The following is a 25,099-nucleotide window of genomic DNA, read 5'->3' on the forward strand; positions in this document are numbered from 1 at the left end:
CAGACGGCTGCACTAGGCAGCACAGTATGGGGGAGAGGTGAGCAGCCCGCAGTGGTGAAAGCACAGGTTAAGGACTTTTTAGAAAAGCTGGACGTGCATGAGTCCATGGGTCCAGATCTAATGCATCCAAGGGTGCTGAGGGAGTTGACTGATGTGATTGAAGAGTCATTGGTAATTATCTTTGAAAATTTGTGGCAATCGGGGGAGGTCCCGAATGATTGGAAAAAGGCAAATATAGTGCCCACATTTTTAAAAAGGAAGAAAGAGAACCCTGGGAATTACAGACTGGTCAGCCTTACTTCAGTCCCCAGCAAAATCATGGAGCGGGTCCTCAAGGAATCCATTTTGAAGCACTTGGAGGAGAGGAAGGTGATCAGGAACAGACAACATGGATTCACCAAGGGCAAGTCATGCCTGACCAACCTGATTGCCTTCTATGATGAGATAACTGACTCTGTGGATATGGGGAAAGCGGTGGATGTGATATATCTTGACTTTAGCAAAGCTTTTGGTACAGTCTCCCACAGTATTCTTGCCAGCAAGTTAAAAAAGTATGGATTGGATGAATGGACTATAAGGTGGATAGAAAGCTGGCTAGATTGTCAGGCTCAATGAGTAGTGATCAATGGCTCGATGTCTAGCTGGCAGCCGGTATCAAGTGGAATGTCCCAGGGGTCGGTCCTGGGGCCGGTTTTGTTCAACATCTTTATCAGTGATCTGGATGATGGGATTAATTGCACCCTCAGCAAATTCGCAGATGACACTAAGCTTGGGGGAGAGGTAGATAAGCTGGAGGGTAGGGATAGGGTCCAGAGTGACCTAGACAAATTGGAGGATTGGGCCAAAAGAAATCTGATGAGGTTCAACAAGGACAAGTGCAGAGTCTTGCCCTTAGGAAGGAAGAATCTCATGCACTGCTACAGACTGGGAACCGAGTGGCTAAGCAGCAGTTCTGCAGAAAAGGACCTGGGAATTACAGTGAGAGAAGCTGGATATAAGTCAGCAGTGTGCCCTCGTTAGCAAGAAGGCCAATGGCATATTGGGCTGTATTAGTAGGAGCATTATGAGCAGATTGAGGAAGTGATTATTCCCTTCTGTTCGGCACTGGTGAGGCCACACCTGGAGTATTGTGTCCAGTTTTGGTCCCCCCACTACAGACAGGATGTGGACGAATTTGAGAGAGTCCAGTGGGGGGCAGCAAAAATGATTAGGGGGCTGGAGCACATGACTTATGAGGAGAGACTTAAGGAACTGATTTAGTTGGGGATTAGGTCCTCCTCTGAGCAGGGGGTTGGACGAGTTGACCTCCTGAGGTCCCTTCCAACCCTGATATCCTATGATTCTATGAACTGGGATTATTTAGTCTGCAGAAGAGAAGAGTGAGGGGGGATTTGGTAGCAGCCTTCAACTACCTGAAGGGGGTTCCAAAGAGGATGGAGCTCTGCTGTTCTCAGTGGTGGCAGATGAGAGAACAAGAAGTAATGGTCTCAAGTTGCAGTGGGGAAGGTCTAGGTTGGATACTAGAAAAAACTATTTCACTATGAGGGTGGTGAAGCATTGGAATGGGTTACCTAGGGAGGTGGTGGAATCTCCATCCTTAGAGGTTTTCAAGGATGGTTGACAAAGCCTTGGCTGGGATGATGATTTAGTTGGTGTTGGTCCTGCTTTGAGCAGGGGATTGGACTAGATGACCTACTGAGGTCTCTTCCAACCCAAATATTCTATGATTCTATGATCATATATGGATTTTTAGGGAGGTGTGATTTAGGCAACTGCTTCTTGTGTATTTTGCTCAGTTTAGTAACTAAAGGAAGATACAGATTCTTGTTCAAGTGTATTTTGATGTCCGACTAGAAGGTTTTGGTTTTCAATTGTTAAATGAGTTAGAAAATGAAAAATGATCTGTGTTTATAATTGTAATAGCTTCATTGTGGAGATATAACTGACAATTAACTGAAGACAAATTTAATATTTTTTTTAAAAGTCTGATATTTTCCTCAAAGAACAGCCTCCAGCATCCAGTTGATGTAAACGAGCCCAAACCTCATTGTACTGAGGTCAGTGGGGCCTATTTTTTTAAATTTTATGTAGTCAGTTTTGTATTGCATTTTTCAATAAATAGCTAGTCTTTGTCAACCTGATTTTTGATACTGGATGACATAATTTTCAGACAAATGTTCACCATCTAAAAGGAGGATATGCATTTTGGTGCCTTCAGTTTTTGAAGAGGGAAAATACATTTTTATTTGCTAGTGATTATTTTAGCGAAAGGTGGAGGATATTTAAAGATGGGAATAACAAAAATTCTGCTATTGCTAAGTCCCTGGTTATGCACACAAGTAGTCCAGTTGAACTCAGTGGGACTGTTCACGTACTTAAAGTTAGGCCCATGCTTTAATACCTTTCTCAATCATGGACTAAAGCAGAATTTGCAGAACTCAAATTTGAAGTTCTTACACAAAGAGAAATAATTTTGTAAAGTTTGTCCGGTAGATAATAAAGAACAGTCATTCAATGAAAGCCAAGTGCACTCCCCTAATAATAGAAAATTTCCAATTGATGTTAGTGAGAGCAGGATTGTGCCCTAATACTCATATAAAAATAACTTACTAAACTATATCTGAGCAAAGAATTAAAACAAAGCAGCCATCTTTAAAGATCTGAAAATATTCCAAAACAGGTTGGAAAAAAGAGTTGAATACAGTTTTTAGCACAAGGGGTGCAAGTGTGTGCGGTTTTTTTAATCAAGATGTTACTTTTAAATAATCCTGTTTGTTTGTTTACGTGTGTGTGTGTGTGTGTGTGTGTGTATATATATTCATTCTTACTATTTTTAAAATTTTTTTATATATATAATAATGAACTAATTTTAAAAAATAGTAAGAATGAATATCTAATAGTGCAATAAGAGAATATAGCTGGAAGAGCAGTAATGAGTCAAACACATGAGCAGCAAAATAAATGTAAAAGTGCTTTGTATGGATATGCTAAGCTATTAGGAAACATACAATGCAAACACTGTTTGTACTTTATATAATGACATTAAGTACATTTATTAAAAGAAAATGGACATTCATGATTTCCAATATCTAATCCATACTACTGTAGCTACTTGTACAGATAAAACTCCATTAAAGGCAAATCTTTGCAAGGTCTGAAGGACTAAGTCCTTGTCAAATATTTTAGTTTTGTTTTCTGAAAAGAAACATAGTTGCAGTTATAACTCTGAAATTAAATTTCAATTACTTGAATATTTTGTGACAATTTCACAGTATACCTTAAGAATGTCTGATACTTTTGGATTTTTCTTAAAATTGTGGTTGTTCCCTTTCAAACTGTCATATTGTTGCATGCCAGAGTGCTGATCCTGTAATCTGATCCACATGGGAAGACCTTTACACCTGTGTAGAAATCCCCCTGAAGTCAAAGGGTTTCTTTACAGGGACTGAGGGCTGCCAATACAGATCAGATTTTGGATTGAAATACAATTTGCACAATGTAATTTCCATATTTTATCAGAAGTGCTCCAATCTCAAAAGCAGAGGTAGAGGAGTCTTCTTCCATTGTAGAGCCTCGGTGAGGCAGTGTGTAGGTTACGCAAGACTTTTTTATTTTTGAAGGTTTGGTTTGAAATGTGATTTAGCCTGCATGTGGTCTTTGTTGCTGGCAGTGGGAATGAGTTTGCAATGTTCACTAAACATTACAGTTCACTATCTGTCCCTGGCTTTCAACCTAGATTCCCTCCCCCCACCCCCCGCCCCGCTTCAGTTTTGTGATTGCAAATACCTGTGAGTACATTAGTGCCATTTATTGCATGAGGGTACTTAAACAACTAAATTACATTCACTGCACCAATAAATATTTGCAGGTGAAGAAAGAGGTGCTGGACTTCAAAAGTTAGGTCTTTTTTCCTTGGCAATGCTGTAGAAATATGGGATGCGGTCAAGCAAAGCTGTATGTGGTGGTTTGTGCACTGCCCGCTATATCATAGTGAATGTTCTCATTCCTCACCTGTGTGAATGCAATTCTCTGATCTCCCAATTCTCTGAATCCACCCACCTTGCAAAGAAAGGAACTGAAAAGTACTGTGTTTGCTTGGATCGTTTATTGATTTTTTTTTTGTGAGGCAGATATATTGTTTTGAAAGACTGCATACATTAATCACAACTCAAGTCCTAATTAATGTGACTTAAAGTTTATTACTTTTAAATATTAGCTTCTCAGATGGATTCATTTAGAGAGCAAAATGATTGATCTTTTTTCAGTCACCATAAATGTCAACTGCAGGATTAAATGATTTAGATGGTCATGTTTATTCAACCTTAAACTCCTGTATTTAAACCCACAGGTTAAATAGCTCTTTCTTACCATTGTTTTATGTATGAATTCCCCACCGCGGCTTTTCCAAATCCCCTGTCTTATTGATGGTTGACTAACTTGGCCATAGAGTAGGCAAGTGGTTCTTTCTGGAACCGAACCAATGTGCTTTGTAGGTTAGCTACCAGAAAGTCTTAACAGTTATATGTGGCTTAGTGCTGTCCTTCTGAAATGGAGCCAAGTAATCCTCTTCCACCTTGGTCTGGCTTCCTAGAATTTGTGCCAGCTTTAAACTTGTATACAGTGTACCCTGCCACCATGCCAATCTCAGTTCCATTTAATAAACCTCATTGTGTTTCTGCCTGATTCATGTTTGTTAAACGCCAGAGCAGGACTCTCTGCAGTATCCGCATTAGATTTGAAAGGGTACTTCAGTATCACCAGTACTTTCTGGATATTTCAGTGGTCTTGAGCAATCACGTACCCTTCTGCCAGAGTTTTCTCTTCTATAAAATAAGGATAATAATACTTACCTACCTCACAGGGGTATTGTAAGGGTTAATTAGTTTGTAAAGTGCTTTGAAGATAAGAACACTAAGTGCTCAGTAATATTATCATGTTATTCTGTGCTAGTAACTTTTTTTAAGCGACCATAAGAAAGTAATTGGTTTTCAGCTTGCAGATGATAAAAATCAGTTGATTTTTGAAGTTACAGTATTCTGTTAGTGATAGAGTGCTGCTAAGACAAGCATTTCACTTGTATTTGATTAGTTGTACAGCCAGTGCTAACCCTCATTCACTCAGCCGCATACATACTTTCTCTAAGGCAACAAGCTAGTTGAAATTAGCTTCTTATGCGTGATGACCCATGGAAGATCTGTGGATCTCCTGTCTCTGCAGCCATATAGGGTAATAGTGATTCTTTGGAGGGACATCAACTCTTTCTTTATTGGCTGGAGAATGCCTGATTAGGCATTTTGTGCAGCCTGGGTCTACAGACAAGAATCCTAGACTATTGTAGTATAAGGTAGTCAGGATCTTGATCGTAAGGGCAGGGACTTCTCTGAATATGGACAGGAAATCTCCACAAAGACTTCCTGCTTGACTCAAGGTGAAGTACTGTAGAGTAGAAGAACCACTCTTGCTGTTATGGTCTTGTCTGGTTGACAGGTCCTTGGTGTATAGACAGGAAGAGGTGTATATCTCTTTAACGTTCATTCTTTCTTAGTAATGTTGAAGCCAATAGACAGCATACATAGTTATCCAAGGTTTACCTCAAGAATGAGACCTGGAATATGAGTAAGGGACTAGCACATGGGACTGGGAGTCAGGTTTCTAGTTCCAGCTATTTCATTGTAAATTCTAATGAGTTTATTGGATTGAAGGTGCCATAATATTACTTATTTTATTAAAACCTCAGAAAGAGATAGTGGAGTGAAGCCAACAGAGCATGTCTTTCCCAACCCCCAGGCCATGGAAACGTCTCCATGCTGGCTTCATGGAATTGAGGTTCCACAGGCCTGGCTGCTGTACATGGCCTCTTCTCACTAAACACGGTGGCAAATGCAAAGTAAGTAATGGTCTCAAGTTGCAGTGGGGGAGCTTTAGGTTGGATATTAGGAAAAACTTTTTCACTAGGAGGGTGGTGAAGCACTGGAATGCATTACCTAGGGAGGTGGTGGAATCTCCTTCTTATGAGGTTTTTAAGGTCAGGCTTGACAAAGCCCTGGCTGGGATGATTTAGTTGGGGATTGGTCCTGCTTTGAGCAGGGGGTTGGACTAGATGACCTCCTGAGGTCCCTTCCAAACCTGCTATTCTATGATTCTCTGGGCTTTCACCTCTTCTGGTGCATCACTTGTTCATACTCTTCGAGCTTCACATTCCTCCCACTGCCTTCTGCTTACCCATAACCCTGCATAATCACCTCATGCATGTGCGCATGCGTGCAGGCACACCTTAGGTAAAGCAAACATGGCATGGGTTGGTAGGAGGGAAAAAGGTTAGGCTAGTGAGTGAGTTCATTTGACATTTGTCCTTGCTGAAAAGTGATGAATCACTAGGATGAATCAGTGAAGAGCTTCCAAGATGTAAATTTAAACTTAATTAATTAAAAGGTCCCAAATTGAATGAAGTTCCCAGACAGAAATATTTGCTGAAATTAGAATGAAAGTTGTAAACATATCAATGACTTTAAGGAAAATACATAATGTAATATTTGGTCTTGGGCAGGAGGGGGCATTCAAAATGAAGATCACATTTGGGAAGATTAAAAGAAATCTGAAATCAAGAAATTGTCAAGCTCAGAAATCTCATATAGTCCCATCTCTGGCCTTACATACAGAGTTCAGTTAGGTGAACTATCTCCAGAGCTGTTTTTGCAATATTTTGGCGGCTCTCATGAGTTCTTCCATAGAAATAAAAAGAGAACACATTTGTGCTGGTAAGGGATCATCTGCAAAAGTGTGTGTGTGTGTGTGTATCTATGCAGAACATTAAGAGGAACAAATTTTGCCCTTCTGAAGTCCGGTGCCATGAACCTGCACACAGTTGTTTGTTTGGCATGGTTTGAGTGACTGTTTTTAAACAGATGTCTGGCAATGCACAGCTAATCAGACTGTGGCTATTGGTTCACAGAAGAAAACCTAGTTAAGGATTTATTACTTTATGAATGATGGCACTGCACTTTGCCTGCTTGGAAAAATAACTATGTTAGTCTAGCAATATATGGAAAGCAGCAGAAGATAAAGACTGTACTCTGTTTTGGTTTAAGAGGAGGGTAGCCAAGACTCTGCCCTTCACTTCTGCTAATGGGGTTTGGGAGAGGGAAAGATTGTAAGAGACTTTTTAGGAAGAAAATGAGAAAGGAAAGATTGTAATGGAAGAGATGGAGACTTTGCAGAAATGAGAGAAGAGATTGAGGGCAGCGGGGAATGAGAAGAGGAAGTAAAGTGTGAGGTAAAATGGGGTGAACACAGTGGAAAGAGAGAGGTTGAAAGGGAAAGATTGAGACCTTGGGGAAGAGTGACGAGGAGGAAGGATGTGATTAGCAAGGAGAGAGAGATAGGAAAAAATGTAAGAGAAGAGAAATCAAGACACAGGTGAAGGGGGAAGAGAAACGTGATTTAGAAAAAAGGGTATGTTTCACAAAGGACTAGGAGGAGAAAACCAGAATGAAGGAACATACATATGCATAATATTAAATCAGAGAAATGATGTGTGAACATAGGTATAGCCTATTACTTAGTTGTTAGTCTTCTTCAACAAGAGACAACAAGGTTTCTTGCCCGGTGGCAAGCAACACTGCAGGTGTAGCTTTGCAAAGTCCTATCATTCAGTAAACATGTTGTGGAAGCTACATGACAAAACGGGCAGGTATCATGCCGATTGTTCAGTGTCTCCTTTCTCTCCCCTGTAGGTAATATTGCCTAAGCTTAATGCTCTGAACCCTAAAGGTAAACACTGCATACTCATCCTTCGGATTCTAGACAAGAGCTCAGTAAGCTCTGCTCATGTCTTTTTTTTCTTCTTGTTTCTGCCTTTTGGCCTTTTCTGTCTTGCTCCTGTTTCTGCTCCTTGCCCCTTTCTGTCTCTGTAGTTTCTCAAATGTGACTCTTAGCCCTGCTTCAGCCTGGACACCAAATATTTGAAACTACCTTTGCAGATGGGATGTCTCTCAGTCCCCACCCATATCTTGCAACTGCATAAGAATCCCTTGGATTCTGATGCTGTATGCCCTGAGAAACTGACCAGGATTGACAATGAGGAAAGGAGACATACAGTTCCCCATTTTGGACGCAGGTCACTCGGGACTCTCTGTAAACTACGAGTCCCAGTCTGGCCCTGCTTTGCAGGGCCCCAAAAGACTACATCACATCATAACGCTTCCTTTAGTGATTCTCATCCATCCAGTGTCCTGACAGTCGGATGGCACACAGCATGATTATCCTTTTACTACGAAGAATCTGTTCTTGTCCTTGTTTTGCACACAGTTTTAATTTAGCTGTCATGACTTTAGGAATACACAAAATGTTCGACATATGCTAACCATTTTCCAGTTAATACAGTTGTTGCATCATCACAATCAGAGTAGCCTGCTGATCACATAGAATTCCACCCTCTGTAGGTTTGACAGACTGAACAAAGAATGGCTTTGCAGTGTTTCAAAGGGGTAGTGTCACTCTGTATCTGGCTCCTGCTAAGTAGAGTTTTATGAAAAATCTGTGTAGTATCTACAGTATCTTCAGGAGACCTATTCAGGATGACACACAGGTGATGAGCTGTGACTTTTAATTTTTTTTTGTGCCCTTTACACATTTGAGCATGAATACAAAAATTAAAAATAACTGGGCTGAATCTGAATTAATTCAAATAATCCCTCATCTGGCAACTGGGGAAAGTGCTGGTTACAAGAGCAGTTTGAAATGACTGGTATTGCAGTGCATTTCAGGGACAACCATGATAAACATTTTATTATACGGACATAGGCATACCCGGTGATTTACAAACAAATAAAAAGACATTTCTTCCCTGATGACCTTACTATCTACATTAACTAAAAATATATTTAAAAAATTGATGGTTGGCAGGAGGAAAAAAGTGTAGGAAAGGGGGAAAATAGAGTAACATATGGAATATTATTTTTAGAGAAGAGGGTGGTGTTTTTCACTCAAAGCAGTTCATGTTTTGTTTATTTCTCAGTTATATGTTATAACTCTTTTATTTAAAAAAATAATTTAAATATCTTGATGTGGTGGATTATCAATGTGCATTCATGGAGAGAGTGGTGTTCTTGAAAGGATTTGGATGAAGCAAAGATAGTTGCATAACAGCCAGCATGGAAGAAGGCAAGATGATCAGAATGGAAGGATGTAAAGGGCAAAATTAGGAATGATACTGTCATGAAGTGAAAGGCTCATGAGAAGCAGGAAGATAAAATCAGAAATGCAGGCATGAGCAAAGTTGTGTGGAGTTTTGAGTATGAACCAAAGCAAGGTTTGATTTTTACCTGATGACCTCGGATCTGCCTGTTTCACACTGTCTCTATCCCATTCTGCCACAGATCAGTGAAGGTATAAAAAGTAGCGCTCTCTTGATTTAAAAGAGGAGGAACTGCTGGCTGAACATTCTCCTTGAGGACTACTTAGCTTTGGAGTTGACTCCCTCCCTTGGTTCAAAATATCCTAAATTTTCCGACTTTAAAGGCACACTGCAAAAACTTATATTTTACTGACTTTCCCGAGCAGGGAAGAGTTGTCTGGGGAGAGTGAGGTTGTCTTTGCTTTTTAACGTATTTTGCTGCAATTAGTAGGTAGCTATTTCTGGAATATGGTGGAGTTTGCCTTTTAGTTAAGTGTTGTCATTTTAAGTAAATATCTAAGTACAAATAAAGAGACGTTAGCCAGAGCAAAGATTGATAATCAAGGAGGCATGAGACCTCTCTATCTGTGGGTTTTTTGTTTTGTTTGTTTTTGTACAGTGATCACCTGCTCTTTGTACAATCAGCATGTGTGATTTGAGGTTAACATGGCTGTGGATGTTTCTGGATATCTCCTGTAGACCAGGCTTGCTGTATACCTGTTACACAGTGGGTTGCCATTTTAAAAAAAACAACATTTACTAATAGTATCTGAAATACTGCTATTTCCCTATACCTAGGACTTGTCCATACAAATACAGTATTTGTATGGATTTAACTATATTGGCTTAAAAACATACAGAAATAAGCTATACCTATATAAGCATATTTGTACTGGTATAACTGTGCATCCCCTAACCCTCTGGGGATTGTACCTCTTTAATTACATCACTGTCTAGAGCAATACAATTAAAGTGACAGGTTTCAGAGTAACAGCCGTGTTAGTCTGTATTCGTAAAAAGAAAAAAGAAAAGGAGTACTTGTGGCACCTTAGCGACTAACCAGTTTATTTGAGCATGAGCTTTCGTGAGCTACAGCTCACTTCATCGGATGCATAGCATATCGTGGAAACTGCAGAAGACATTATATACACACAGAGACCTGTATATCTTCTGCAGTTTCCACGATATGCTATGCATCCGATGAAGTGAGCTGTAGCTCACGAAAGCTCATGCTCAAATAAACTGGTTAGTCTCTAAGGTGCCACAAGTACTCCTTTTCTTTTTTCTTTTTACAATTAAAGTGGTACACAAACTGTTTGTACACCGACCCTTATAGTAGAAAACGGCTGCAGTATCTCAGATCTCAGGGAACTACACAAAAATGAGGAGGTTAGTGAAACAGAAATTAAAAGGTACAATACCAAAAGTAAAATCCCTGCAAGCTGCGTGGAAACTTTTTTTACAGACACCATAATAGAGCCTCAACTTAAATGTATACCCCAAATTAAAAAACATAATGAAAGAACCAAAAAAGAACCACCGTGGTTAAACAACAAACTAAAAGAAGCAGTGAGAGGCAAAAAGGCATCCTTTAAAAAGTGGAAGATAAATCCTAATGAGGAAAATAGAAAAGAACATAAACTCTGGCAAATGAAGTGTAAAAATATAATTAGAAAGACCAGAAAAGAATTTGAAGAACAGCTAGCCAAAGACTCCAAAAGTAATAGCAAAAATGTTTTTAAATAATCAGAAGCAGATATCGAGAAGCAAGAAAACCTGCTAAACAACCAGTGGAGCCACTGGACGATCGAGATGCTAAAGGAGCACTCAAAGATAAGGCCATTGCGGAGAAATTAAATGAATTCTTTGCATCAGTCTTCACTGTCCCAAACTGAAGTGTCATTAGAGGAGGTTTTGGAACAAATTGATAAACTTAACAGTAATAAGTCTCCAGGACCTGGTGGTATTCACCCAAGAGTTCTGAAGGAACTCAAATGTGAAATTGCAGGACTACTAACTGTCATCTGTAACCTATCATTTAAATCAGCTTCTGTACCAAATGACTGGAGGATAGCTAATGTGACACCAATTTTTAAAAAGGGTACCAGAGGTGACCCTGGCAACCACAGGCCAGCAAGCCTCACTTCAGTACCGGGCAAATTGGTTGAAACTATCATAAAGAACAAAATTGTTAAGAACATAGATGAACATAATTTGTTGGGAAATAGTCAACATGGTTTTTGTAAAGGGAAATCATGCCTCACTAATTTACTAGAATTCTTTGAGGGGGTCAACAAGCATGCAGACAAAGGAGATCTAGTGGATACAGTGTATTTAGATTTTCAGAAAGCCTTTGACAAGGTCCCTCACCAAAGGCTCTTAAGCAAAATAAGCAGTCATGGGATAAGAGGGAAGGTTCTCTCATGGATTGGTAACTGGTTAAAAGATAGGAACGAAAGGGTAGAAATAAATGGTCAGTTTTCGGAATGGAAAGAGGTAAATAGTGGTGTTCCCCAGGGCTCTGTACTGGGCCCAGTCCTATTCAACATATTCATAAATGATCTGGAAAAAGGGTAATCAGTGAGGTGGGAAAATTTGCAGATGATACAAAACTACTCAAGATAGTTAAGTCCCAGGCAGACTGCAAAGAGCTTCAAAAGGATCTCACAAAACTGGGTTACTGGGCAACAAAATGGCAGATGAAATGTAATGTTGATAAATGCAAAGTAATGCACATTGAAAAACATAATCCTAACTATACATATACAATGATGGGGTCTAAATTAGCTGTTACCACTCAAGAAAGAGATCTTGGAGTCATTGTGGATAGTTCTCTGAAATCATCCACTCAATGTGCAGCAGCAGTCAAAAAAGCTAACAGAATGTTGGGAATCATCCAGAAAGGGATAGATAATAAGACAGAAAATATCATATTGCCTCTATATAAATCCATGGTAGGCCCACACCTTGAATACTGTGTGCAGATGTGGTCGCTGCATCTCAAAAAGGATATATTGGAATTGGAAAAGGTTCAGAAAAGGGCAACAAAAATTATTAGGGGTATAGAACGGCTTCCTTATGAGAAGAGATTAATAAGACTGGGACTTTTCAGCTTGGAAAAGAGGCACCTAAGGGGAGATATGATAGAGGACTATAAAATCATGAGTGGTACAGATAAAGTAAATAAGAAAGTGTTATTTACTCCTCCTCATAACACAAGAACAAGGGGCCACCAAATGAAGTTAATAGGTAGCAGGTTTGAAACAAACAGACAGTATTTTTTCATGCAACGCACTGTCAACCTCTGGAATTCCTTGCCAGGGGGTATTGTGAAGGCCAGTACTATAACGAGGTTCAAAAGGGAGCTAGATAGATTCATGGAAGCTAGGTCCATCAATGGCGCTTAGCCAGAATGGGCAGGAATGGTGTCCCTAGCCTCTGATTGCCAGAAGCTGGGACTGGGTGACAGGGCATGGGTCACTTGATGATAACCTGTCTGTTCATTCCCTTTGGGGCACCTGCCATTGGCCACTGTCAGAGGACAGGATACTGGTCTTGGTGGACCTTTGGTATGACTCAGTATGGCCGTTCTTATGATACTGTATGGTAAGTGTTGGCAAATCCTGACTTTATAACAAGAATTGCTGTAGGAGATTTTGTAATTAATGTCATGCTATTACTTTGATTTCCGTTTGCCTTTTGCCTGGCTGAGTGAATTATCTCAACAGCCCCTAAATTAACTTGGTTGTGAATATCAATTTACAGGTATATATAATATTAAATGCCACATCTCATCCCAGAGTAGACTGCTTCTGGGATGTTTAAATTAGAAGAATAATACAGAATAAGAATCTCTATCAATACATTTTTTAATAATTTTCTATCTTTTCCTAATTTTATCTCAAAATCACTTGATCTGGAATCTTCAAATTGATCTTGTTTTGCTGGTTTTTCTGATAAGTGCCTTTTGGTATTTCATGAAGTTAGTGGGGTAATTACAAAGATATATAAGGAGCTTCACATTAAGATTGTATGGGAAAGGGTAAGTTAGAAATTCATTAGAGTAGGACATAGGACACTTCCTTCTCTAATGAGCTCTCAATTAAAAAAGGCAGTGTCTAGGACTGTGTGGTGTTTTTGGTAGCCGCTGTATGAGCAGCAGAAACACACAGGGGCACCCATTCTTAGCTTTACCAATCCTTCCTTGGAACCAGTAGAACAGTTGGGCCCAACAAAGCAGTTGGGCCAGCATTTGTGGAGGTCTCAGTAAACATAATTTTGATTCTTCCCACCTTGGAAGTAACAGTTGCACCTAAGGGTTAATGGTGCATGAGGTTTGTTTCCTGGCCACAGTCTGAATGAGATTTACCACTATCATATAATGTGGATAGTAGGACTGTGTGCATGTTATTTCCTATATTTCCTTATTCTGAAAAATGGAGGCGACTGCCGCCCCATTCTGGACATCGAGTTACTCAACAGATTCATACAAAAAGTCACTCTCCCACTCATTATCTCTCCCCCATGGAGCCTGGTTTGTGGCTCTCTGTATGAAAGATGCATATTACCACATTGACATTCACCCGGCTCATCAGAAATTTCTGTTTCTCTCTCATTCCTCTTATCAGTACTGTGTCTTCCCCTTTGGTATCACCATAGTTCCCTGCATATTCACAAAAGTCTTTGCTGCTGTCACAGCCCAGATGCGACACCTTGGCCACTCCATGTTTCCATAGCTGGATGACTGGCTCCTCATTGCGACGTAACACAACCACCTCCTTTCAGTTATCCAGATTCTTCATGATCTCCTTGTCAACCTGGGCATTTGTATCAATGAAGAGAAGTTAGTTCTCATCCCTGCCCAATGGATCACATTTATAGGGGTGCTCCTGGACTCTTTTGTGAGCCAAGCTTTCCTCCTGGCAAACCGGTATTCCACACTCACCTCTCATGTCACAACATTATGCCACAAACCACCTGTTTGTATCCGCCAGTGTCTTTCCCTCCTTGGCCACGTGGCAGCCTGTACCTCTGTAACATCCCATGCCCACCTCCAAATGCACTGCCTTCAGCTGTAGCTCAAGTCGATCTACAGACCTCAGACGCACCACTTGGACATGTCTATCCTGCTCCCCCAGTTCGTCCTCACCTCCTTCCCATGAAGGACCAACATGTCCAAAGTTTTTATCAGCACCCCATTTACACCTCCGACTGCTGCACCACTCTCACTGTGGATGCCTCCCTCGCTGGTTGAGGTGCCCACCTGGATGATCACATGGCCCTGGGCTTCTGGATACCAAAAGAGGTTAGGAGGCACATCAACTCCTGGAATTGAGAACTGCCTGTCTTGCTTGTCGGGCATTTCTACCCCTCATAAGAACACTGCTATCTGAACACTCCTTCATCCCCCCCAGCAGACAGTTCCTTCGTCCTCATTCACCCAACCATCATATGCTTCCTCAAATGTTTGTACAGCGCCCTTCCACCAGTACAAATACCTACGCCCTCTTGCGACCTGAATATTGCTCTTTCTACTGTTACTGAACCGCCCTTTGAACCCCTCACAGCCTGCTCTCTTTCCCACCTCTCCATGCAACTGATCTTCCTGGTGACTGTCACTTTGGTGAGACGCGTCAGTGAACTGGCAGCCGTGATGGCTGAGGTCCCCCCCCCGCCCGTTTTCTTAGACAGAATTTCCTTGCGCCTACACCCTAAATTCATTACCAAGGTGATCTGTGTTCCACTTCAATCAAAGCATCCACCTTCCCATCTTCTACCTCATACCTCCCACGGGGCTAAAACTTTACATTCTCTCAATGTCTGCCTGGTCTCTTGTCTTTTACATTCAACCCACCCATGCCTTTTGAACTTCTCCAAGGCTCTTTGTCACCATTGCTGAATGTTGCAAGGGCTAAGCCCTCTCCTCACAGCGCATCTCCAAATGGATCTCCTGGTGCGTTGCTAAATGCTACACTCTCTCACAAACCGCTGCCCCCTGGAGTCACGGCTTACTCCACAGAGGCACATGCTACCACATTAGCCTCACTCGTGGACAAACCTTGGCAGGATATTTGCAGGGTGGCCATGTGGCACTCTGTCTACACCTTTATCGCTCACTACGCCATCGCCCCAGTAATGGTGGCAGATGCAGCAGTCAGCTGTGCTGTCTTACACATTGTACTTTCTTGTGAGTCCTTGTATCCATGTCCAGGCTGAGCACTGCTCTCTAATCACCCATGTTTGGAATCCATGTAGGGACCATCACTCGAAGAAGAAGAGGGTACTTACTGTAACTGGAGGTTTTTCAATGTGTGGTCCCAATTTGGATTCCAATACCTGCCCTCCTTCCCCCCTGCTACGGATTCCACTGCTTAGTTGTAAGAGGGATACTGGAGTGGTGTCGACCCTCATGGCCTCTTGTAACCTCAGATGCGATAATGCGGATGTTGCACATACAGGTCAAGGGACACTACTAATAAAAACTGCCCTGGCTTACAAGCAAACAGAGCCATTTACAACCAATTGTCCTAGTTAATGGGAGCCATCAAGATTCCAAGCCACCGTTAATGGCCAACACTTGGCAGAGGTACAATAGGACTTTGAGTAATACTTCATATTTCTAGCTTCAGATACAAGAATGATACATTCATACAAATAGGAGGAAAAAACTCAGTAGATTATAAGCTTTGTAATGATAAGACCTTTGTAATGATAAGATAATCACAAGAGACCTTTTGCATAAAGCATATTCCAGTTACATTATATTCACATTCCAAGCATATTTTCATAAAGCATATCGAGTGCAACGTCACACTATAGTCCTGTTGATTTCTAAAGTATACAGGATAGAGCCTTGCTTTGCCGGGCCTGTTGCAATATATCGGAACAGAGTTCTCGTCTTGCTGACCTTACATCTGGACCCAAAATTAATTTTTGATGTTAATTAAAAAACAGGTAAATTCCCAAACCAAAAATCTTAAATGAAAAGAGTTCAAGTGGAAAGTTATTTTAATTGAAGCCCAGCTAACGCTCAAAAACCCCCAAACCAAAACAACCGCCGCCCCCCGCAGTAATATATTTTATTTACAGATGATTTACATTTTTTTAACCCAAAGTTTTAACAACATTGAGTTAAACTATGGGATGTAGCCAGTTCCCAATTTAAACTGGGTGGGATGATAGTGAGTAATAAATGATTACTGCTCAGGAGTAGTAGAACTCGAGTTATCAGACCCTGGATTTGTTAAACTGCGGCTTGAGTGTCCATACTCATTTGTATCCCCAGGTTAGGAATTGTTGAACCCTGGTTCCCATCTGTGGCTCCAGCATCTGCAATACATTACATGGGTCTGAGTCCAACCACCTGTATCCCAGACTTCCTAGTGCCTCCCAAAATGTTGCTGCTCTAGCTCTTTGTTACTCCAAACTTGACTGTCCTGAGGACAAAAAAATCTCCTTTCGGGACTGTGGGATACTTTTGGCAGACCCCCCAGAGCATGACTTCAGTGGGGCTGCATCTACACTGCAGAACAATAGGGCTTGTACCAGCTTGACTCAGGTTTGGACCCTCCACCCTGGGTCCAAGCCCTGGGTTAGCACAATTTGTGTGTAGACGGAAGGGGTTTAGGCTTGCGCCTGAGTTCAAACCCTGGGCTTACACTGCGGTGTAGACATACCTTAAAGTTAATTTCCAGACTTTGTAATGTTTGGGTTTTTCAAAGATGTAGAATTTTTGTGCAGAATGTGTTACATTGTAGGTGAACTATATTGACAAACACAGTTCCATTGTTAACTTTTAAAATTAAGTGTTTTATTTAGGAAATTTTACATAGGGGACAATAGTCCTCCTTTTGAAATTTCTGACAAAACTACCATTTAGTTCAGTGAATCAAGGATTGGTCCTGCAGTATGCAAAACCCTTGGCATAATATAAAATTTCCTTGTGGCATCGAAAGGATCGAAGATTCTGTGCTGTGATGGGAGAATGATGCAGCAATTCTGTGATCTCCCTTAAAAGGTATAGTGAAGCTTTGCTCTGGCTCCACTATGCACCTGTTAGTTGTTGCAATTTTATAATGGAAAATATAATGGGAACTAAAAAATTGCCCCAGGCACGTACTGGTCATTTTGTAATTACATACCAAAAAATAAGCAAACTGGCAGTTGACAAATGGGCAGATGACGTGAGTTGCCTTTAATTGAGTCTCATAGAAAATGTGTATGTGTGTATCTCTATATAGACAGATTATGACTGCTCCAGCAAAATAGTCTCTGTAGTTGGGGAGAGGGCTCAAGGAATCTTTCCCACTCAACACTTCGGTGCAGGGACTGTTGTAATGTGGTTCTCTGAATGCGAAGAAGAGCATGGCTATAGTCTGGCCCTCTGTCAGATATTGCTAGCAGTTACAATCTGCATTGGAGGGAGAATGCTGTACTCTTATTCTACAGGTATAGTAACTGGTGTGAGTGAGCGTGCCATCCCCCCTCCCACCTCCATATCTGTAGAGATGGAGATGCCTAGATTTGGAGATGCCTAGATTGAATCTCTAAGCATAACAGCCTTGGTCTTATACCATGTTTGAGTCAATGGCAGAACTCCCATTGACCACTGTTTCAGAGTAGCAGCCGTGTTAGTCTGTATTCGCAAAAAGAAAAGGAGTACTTGTGGCACCTTAGAGACTAACAAATTTATTTGAGCATAAGCTTTCGTGAGCTACAGCTCAATGCATCCGATGGAGTGAGCTGTAGCTCACGAAAGCTTATGCTCAAATAAATTTGTTAGTCTCTAAGGTGCCACAAGTACTCCTTTTCTTATTGACCACTGTGACTCGTTTCCAGTCATCAGTACTCAGGCAATGTATCTCTTTTTCTCTTTTCCCCTCTCCTCAAAGCACCATTCAGGCTCTTATCTTTTATATACAATTTGTGGGTCTCATATAAAATGTGTAGTTTACAATGTGTATTATATAGTGTGCCAAAATTTACCAAAGGATGGTGAACTCCATATTCACGCTACATATCTAAGTGCCTAACTTTAGACATCCACATTTGAAATATTAGCCTGTATACATAATATATCAAACAAGCAAAAGCTGCATACATAGTCCCATCTCCTCTAGTATATTTACTTAAATGTTAATGACTAAATAATAAGTGTTGTCACACATACTAGATTTAGCTGCAACAATGACACAATTACTATTATTTTTTAATTTGCTTATATGATCAGTTTTTGTGAAAGCTGAAACCACATAAAACTGCATTTGGTGTGACTATATTTAAAGGTGTGCAGATCAGAGGTGTGCAGATCAGAACCTTCATGCAGTTCACTCACCACTGTGGATATTCTGCTGTTATATTTACCTTCCTTCCCCTATCATCCCCCTCCCCGAATTTTACTTCTGACATTTATTCACAACTGCATAAGTACCGTTTGATTTTGTGGCTAACTGTAGCAACTGGTTTTCATTATTTATGAGTGTCATTGTCAGAATCCATTTACGATTCTGACTGAGATAAAATGGCTTGCAGTAACTGATACGATCACAGCAATAAAGTAATTAGCTCGCACATTTAAAACCTGTCAAGGTCCAAGCGACATTAACTGTTTTAGCATTTCAGGAAATATGCTATCTTCTGAGCCCACAAAACTTCTGATTTCTAATCTTTCCTTTCTTATTACATTATCTACTTTTATAGTCTTATTGTTAAACATATACTTTTGATGCTCAAAAGAAATATGACTATTTTAAGGGAAATTAAGATGTCTGTCCATCTACAGCTACCGAAAGTACTCCATGCACCTATCAGCACAGCCAAATGTTTCCCTTGCTCCTAGAGCTTGGAGACGAGCACTACCATGAAATAGCTGGGAGCTGGAGTGGTAGAGCATTCTGGGTATTGACATGCCAATGAACATGTCAAGTGTCTATATATCATAAAATGTGTCTGTAGATTTCAGAAATAAAAGCAGGATGAAGACAGTCATTAAAAACAGCAGTAATTTTTGAGTGTCGCAATTTAAACAGTTTAAGTTATTGAAGTGTCATGAGTTTATTATGCCTAATTTATTAATACAGTCATTTGGGATACACTTATGTCTCTGTCCCTGCACATCGTCACCTTCCCTCCCCGAAACATGAGCTATTTTACAAAAATATATTGGCTTTGTTTCATCAGTAAAATATCTAGAATATGTAGCAAAAGTCAAGAGGCTAGAAACGGCAGTGAGTTTAATCAGGTGCTGTATTCCGGCACATATTTGTTTGAAATAAAAGCACATATTTGTTTGTCTTTAGGCATTAAACTAAGTCAGAAGATTTAATAAAGACCAACTGAGCCCCTATTTCCATTTAATGAACACTATTTTATTCTTGAGGGAAGTCTTTCCTTTTGCCATGACAGGTGACATCTGGATGGGACAGTATCCTGTTGTTTAGGACTCTATCCAGGACAGAAAAAAATAATCCCAACAAGTACTTGTTGTTATTGCTTTTACACTTTGGTCAAGCAAAAAAGTCTGTCATTTATATTTAATCCTTTTTATGTGCTGAATTGGCCTTTCTTAGTTTGCAGGTCGTGTTCTATTTCTTTCTTACCTTAGAACACTTCTGATGTGCTTAAGCATTTGACAAAGCAGTGCTAAGCCACAGACTGAAAAGGGGCACCGCAGTGTGTGAAAGAAAAAGAATTCACTAGATCAGAACACGTGGAGCTTTAACAAAACACCTTGTGTGATACCTGAGGAACTTGTACACTTAAAGAGTGTTTATTTATAGGTTTTTAAAACATTTCTCACTTTTTGTTCTTTTTTTCCCTTAATCAGGACAGAATTTTACCCTAAGGCAGTTAGGAGTTTGTGAACCAGCAACTCGTCGAGGACTGACATTTTGTGCGGAAATGGGGCTCCCCCACAGAGGTTACTCTATCAGTGCAGGGTCAGATGCTGATACTGAAAATGAAGGAGTGATGTCTCCAGAGCATGCCATGAGACTTTGGGGCAGGGGGGTCAAATCAGGGCGCAGTTCCTGTCTATCAAGCCGTTCCAACTCAGCCCTCACTCTGACTGATACTGAACACGAAAACAAGTCCGACAGTGAGAATGGTAAGTTCTTATGTGTATAAGTATATAATTCAACACTTTATTTTCTGTTTTGGTTGACGTGATATTTTTAAATACAATGAAATTCAAGGAATGACCTAGAATAATGTATTTTTTTCCAGGAAAAATCAATATTCAGCATCAGTCAATTATATTATGCAAGTGGTGCATGTGATGTTTTAGCTATAATTTTGAAGAATTTAATTGCACAGAAAAAAGAATTTAGTTTTAACTTATCTCAGACCATGTCACCTGTTATCCTCTGTGGAATAGTGAAGCAAGTGGTTATAAAGTTTATCCCCAAGGCCAGCTTGCAATCAAAGATGTATTTGTAAATTCCTCTTGAAGACATCTCAAAGAAGTTGCAGAATCTTAGAATGGATGAATGAGCACACAGAATAGTGTATTAACAGGGCTCAAGTGATTGAAGAACAAATTTGATCATGCTTTAAACTTACAAGTTGATGAGAGCAATTGAAATCATGGTAAAGAGGGGAGTTTGGCCTTTGATGTGCCTTGGGGACTGGATTACTGTGCAATTAAAATCCACAAAAACCTAAACAGCAATTTTAAAAATAATCTTACCCTACTTTTGGGTGGTTTAGCAGAACCTGAAATGGTGTTAATAGTTAAAGTGCACCAGATATTAGAAGACATGTCCCTTTTAGCTTTCTTGTAATAACTTTGTTATAATATTTTCATAGGATTTTTAATATAACCAAAATTGCAGTATGCTGTCTTTATTCCATAAATGACCATATATAAGAAACATAAAGAGAAAAAATAGATGAAGTGGGTGAAAGTATTGAGTAAAATGCAAACTAGGGAGGTAGTTATTTGACTGGATGTTTGTTTTATTAATTTACTAACCTTGTTGGCTCAGCTGTGAAATAGAAGAGGCAATTTTATTGCTGTTTGCTCAGTTAAAACTGTGTCTCACTGTGGTAATAAGCAGTTTTGTATATCTCAGTGTCCTCGACCTTTTGCAAAAAATAGTTGGTCTTGATTTTAAACTAAAAGCCATAGTATGTTTTTATTGTAACTATTTACAGGAGTACCCTTAATGTTGTAAAGAGGAAATCAAATCAGTATTTTGTTTTTATTCATACCAGATATTTTTTCCCTTGTGATTTGTGGTTTAAATGAGGATTGTCAGGCTCCTGTATGTGGAAGAAAATATATGATACATTAGAGGAAGCCAAGGAACGCTTTCTTGTTCTTTCCTGTTAAACAAGAACATTGAGGGGAGGGAAGTGAGTGCCTCTGAAGTATGGAGGTCTCAAATGGAATACTACTCTCTGTGTGTTGGACTTTTGATGTATCAAACCTGGAGAGTAAGCTGTTCTTTGTGGGGAAGATTTCACATCTCAAATTGGGGAAAGGAGATTTTCTTTGAGGGTTGTACTTATTCCCTTATGTATCTGCCATCATGGAAGTTTAGATCTGTTGGGCTGCTCCTGTTGGCTCTCGGTACTAAATTATCTGGAACCAATGGTGAGTCAACCTACTGATCTCCCTATTTAGAAGGGCCCATGCTGGAGCTCACTCCTCCTTAGTGGTTTGCCAGAGCCTAGGTTTTACAAACTTTAGAAAACACCGTAAAACTTCTAGGTAGCCAGGCCTTTATTTAGTCAGAGATGACTACTTCAGCAGTGTTATATTTCAGGATATTATTTTTATAAATCTTGTATTTCTGCCATTTATAAATTCTTAAACAAATAAAATCTGGTTATACCCTGCCAATATTTATAAGTGGTTTGTACTCTTCTCTGGCTCCATTCATGAATTTAAAATTGGAATTGTGTTTTATTTTTAATGCGTGAAATAACTGTGAATAAATTGGGAAAACATATTATTCAGCACTGGTAAAATTATGCAAGCAGACTCTCTGATGTTTTAGATACTGCTTCAAAAAAGAGTTTAGTTACTAAAAAGGATTACAGTTGATTTATTTATTGAGAGGGAGGCCAACAGTCCAACTTAAGAAGACACTAGAACTGCTGTGAGGCTAATGAAATTTTGATGGCCTGAATGTCCCATTAGGTTTCAAAACATATTTCATGTAGACCATCTTACAGGTCTCCATTTAAGAGGAGAGACAATGCAAGTTGTGAGAGTTTATCTTCTTTGACACTTTGTTTCCACCAAATGTGGAAGATTCATATTGAAGTGCATTTTTTTAAAATACAGGGAATCAATATGTTAAATGTTCATGGTAAAATATAAAATGTAAATATAGCTTAAAATAAGGGGGAAGTAATTCCTGTCATGACACACGTTGGTTTTTCTTTTGTGGCAAATCTGGAGTATCTGGCTTTGAGTGTAAATCTAGCGATTCTGTGATTTATGCCTGCCAATTAATAGCCGTCCTAGTAAAATGTTGAAATGTGACAAATAAATGTGATGTGGCTCCCTAATGTAAACTAAAATTATGAGCATGTCCTACAGATTTCAGTCCTCTTTGCTATCCCTGTGGTGGTGGTTAAAAGATCCTGACTGAATTCCAAATGTTGGGTTTTTTATGTAGTATTGCTGTAGCTGTGTCAGTCCCAGGATATTAGAGAGACAAAGTGGGTGAGGTAGTATCTTTTATCGGACCAACTTTGTTGGTGAGCAGAATACTATGTCACCCACCTTGTCTCTCTAATAATTTTGTTTTACAAACAGACACATTTGTATCCCAAATATGCACTTGCAAACCAGATTAGGAGAAAGAATTTGATTTTCAATGTGTTAAAAAGCAAGAGCTCTAAAACATCATGACATATATTCCCCTCTTTCACAATCATAACTATGGGTCCAGTCCTGAAAGTGCTTACTGCTAGGCATTGTGTTCACTGTCATAAATAGTCCCATTGACTTACTGTCATAAGTAGGCCACACTGAAGTCATTGGGACCATTTGTGATCGTAAGCACTGTGACCCATAGAAAAGGTTTGCAGACTCGGGCTTAAGTGTGCAAAGTGTGTATGCGCAATATGTACTTGGTGGCTTTCCCCTTAAAAAGCTGGGAATCAGAGCTTGGTTTTCATTCTCAGCTGCCGTTTCCTTCCCACCCCATTTTTTTAACTTAGTTGTGCACACTGCATCTTGGAGACTGTCGTGGTTGTCCCCTAGCTACACTTCTCCAAGGATGGTGCCTCTAGCCTCTACCAGCTAAAAATAGTACCAAAACCAGAGCCTTACCCAGCCTGGTGTTATATTACTCAACTACCCAATCCCATTAGAAGATCATTTAAATGTTACAAGCTGTTTGCACAATGGAATAAGTAATTCCCTGCAGACCTTATTTTTGACTTATCAGGGTGTTAGCAATATACCTATTTCTAAGACCCCACTAATGCCACACTAATTCATGCTTAATATTGGAAGGATTAAGAGCTTTAGTCACAAAACAATGCTGTTAAAGGATTAAATTGCAGAATTTTAAGTAAACAGGTAGCATACCATATAGACATCAGCATTTTTCAGGAAACCTTTTAATTGCTTTCCAAGCACAATGGAAGAGGTTCATTGTCGTAGGTGATTGTTAAATGAATAAAGCCAAAGAAAGGTATTTTCTTTCTTCTTGATAGAAGGTTCTCATTTCAGTTCCACATGTGACTTTTAGCAAGAAATTCCACTAGATTGATTATGTCAGCCCACCGGAAGAAGGATTGAGCCTTAAAATCACATCCACTAATCTGGGAAACCTACCAACAAGTACAGAATGAGGAGTTGGTTGGGATATAGTGAGTATGCATATTCATGTCATGCTGTTCCTCTGCTCCCCCTGCAGGAGCTTTTGGAGCCAAAAGTGTGATGGAAATGAACACATTCTTTGCTCTTTACAGTTTCATTCTCCAGATGGTTCATAGGAATGGAGCCAGCACAACATACATGCGTGCATTCCTTCACGTTATGTACATGCCTAGGTCAATGACATATGTGTACGGTTTGCCTGTTCTAGTAGCTGCATCTTTGAAATTGTTGCAGCCCTTCTTTTGGAGGGGTGTTAGTGATTTTTGTTTTGTTAGTGTGCTTTTTAAACTACTAGAGCACCAGTTTAAAATTGGAAAATATTATTTTAGAGCTGTGGGAAGAGAGATTATGGATTTTATCATATCCAGGATTAACTCCAAAACCAATCTTTGTGATTCTCCTTTCCCAAATAGAAAATAAAATAAATATAATTAACCAAACCATAGCCTAAATTTACAACATACACTAGCAGAAGGGGACACACTCTAGGTCCAGGAGCTGCTTGTTATTTGATCTCTGTGGTGTACGCATAACATGATGGAAGGAGCATGGCATAAATACCTGCTATAGGGTGACAGATCAGTTTTAGGTCTATCCATCTTAACAATATCCTTTTCAAATTCCTTTTTGAACCTCTGCAACAGAGTAAGCAAAATGCCTGTTTTTTCACTTTCTTAGTGTTAACCCATAAATATTATATGAAATATAATCTTATTCAGTGCAACTCTAATTCTAATAAGATTCTGTTATATAACAACAAAATAGCTCTGAATTTAATCTTCTTACTTATTTATGAGGTCTTCTCAAATGTCACTGTGTCTGGCATTTACTGTTTTTTGAATACTATTTTTTTTTATTTACATATAATACTGTGTATTCTCAGATGATTACAAAAGTGCCCAAGGTAACCTGCTGGTCCTTACTGATTCAGAATCAAAGTGCTGCCTTGCAGAAAACAGCCTAATAAACGAATTGTATTGCTTCTATACACATCATTTTATATCTGCATGTTTTTTCCTATTCTTTAATGAACGTTTTCAAGACTGACTTGAGACTGAACTATATTATTGCACGTTTTATTG

The 25,099-nt window shown here is 39.7% G+C and overlaps 1 protein-coding gene across 21 annotated transcripts in view; it reads left to right on the top strand.

Moving 5' to 3' along the window:
• Nucleotides 1-25,099, top strand: part of TENM3 (teneurin transmembrane protein 3) — a 1,226,612-nt gene that overhangs the window by 768,685 nt on the left and 432,828 nt on the right. For 16 of the 21 annotated variants that reach the window (XM_074951193.1, XM_074951194.1, XM_074951199.1 and 13 more), the window contains one exon: nt 20,001-20,279. The exons of the other annotated variants lie outside the window; for them this stretch is intronic. In XM_074951193.1, the coding sequence (XP_074807294.1) occupies nt 20,001-20,279 (279 nt within the window). The remainder of the gene's footprint in view (nt 1-20,000; nt 20,280-25,099) is intronic. 21 annotated transcript variants of the gene reach the window in all.

The sequence above is a fragment of the Natator depressus genome, chromosome 4 (genome assembly GCF_965152275.1).
Source record: "Natator depressus isolate rNatDep1 chromosome 4, rNatDep2.hap1, whole genome shotgun sequence".
NCBI lineage: Eukaryota > Metazoa > Chordata > Testudines > Cheloniidae > Natator > Natator depressus.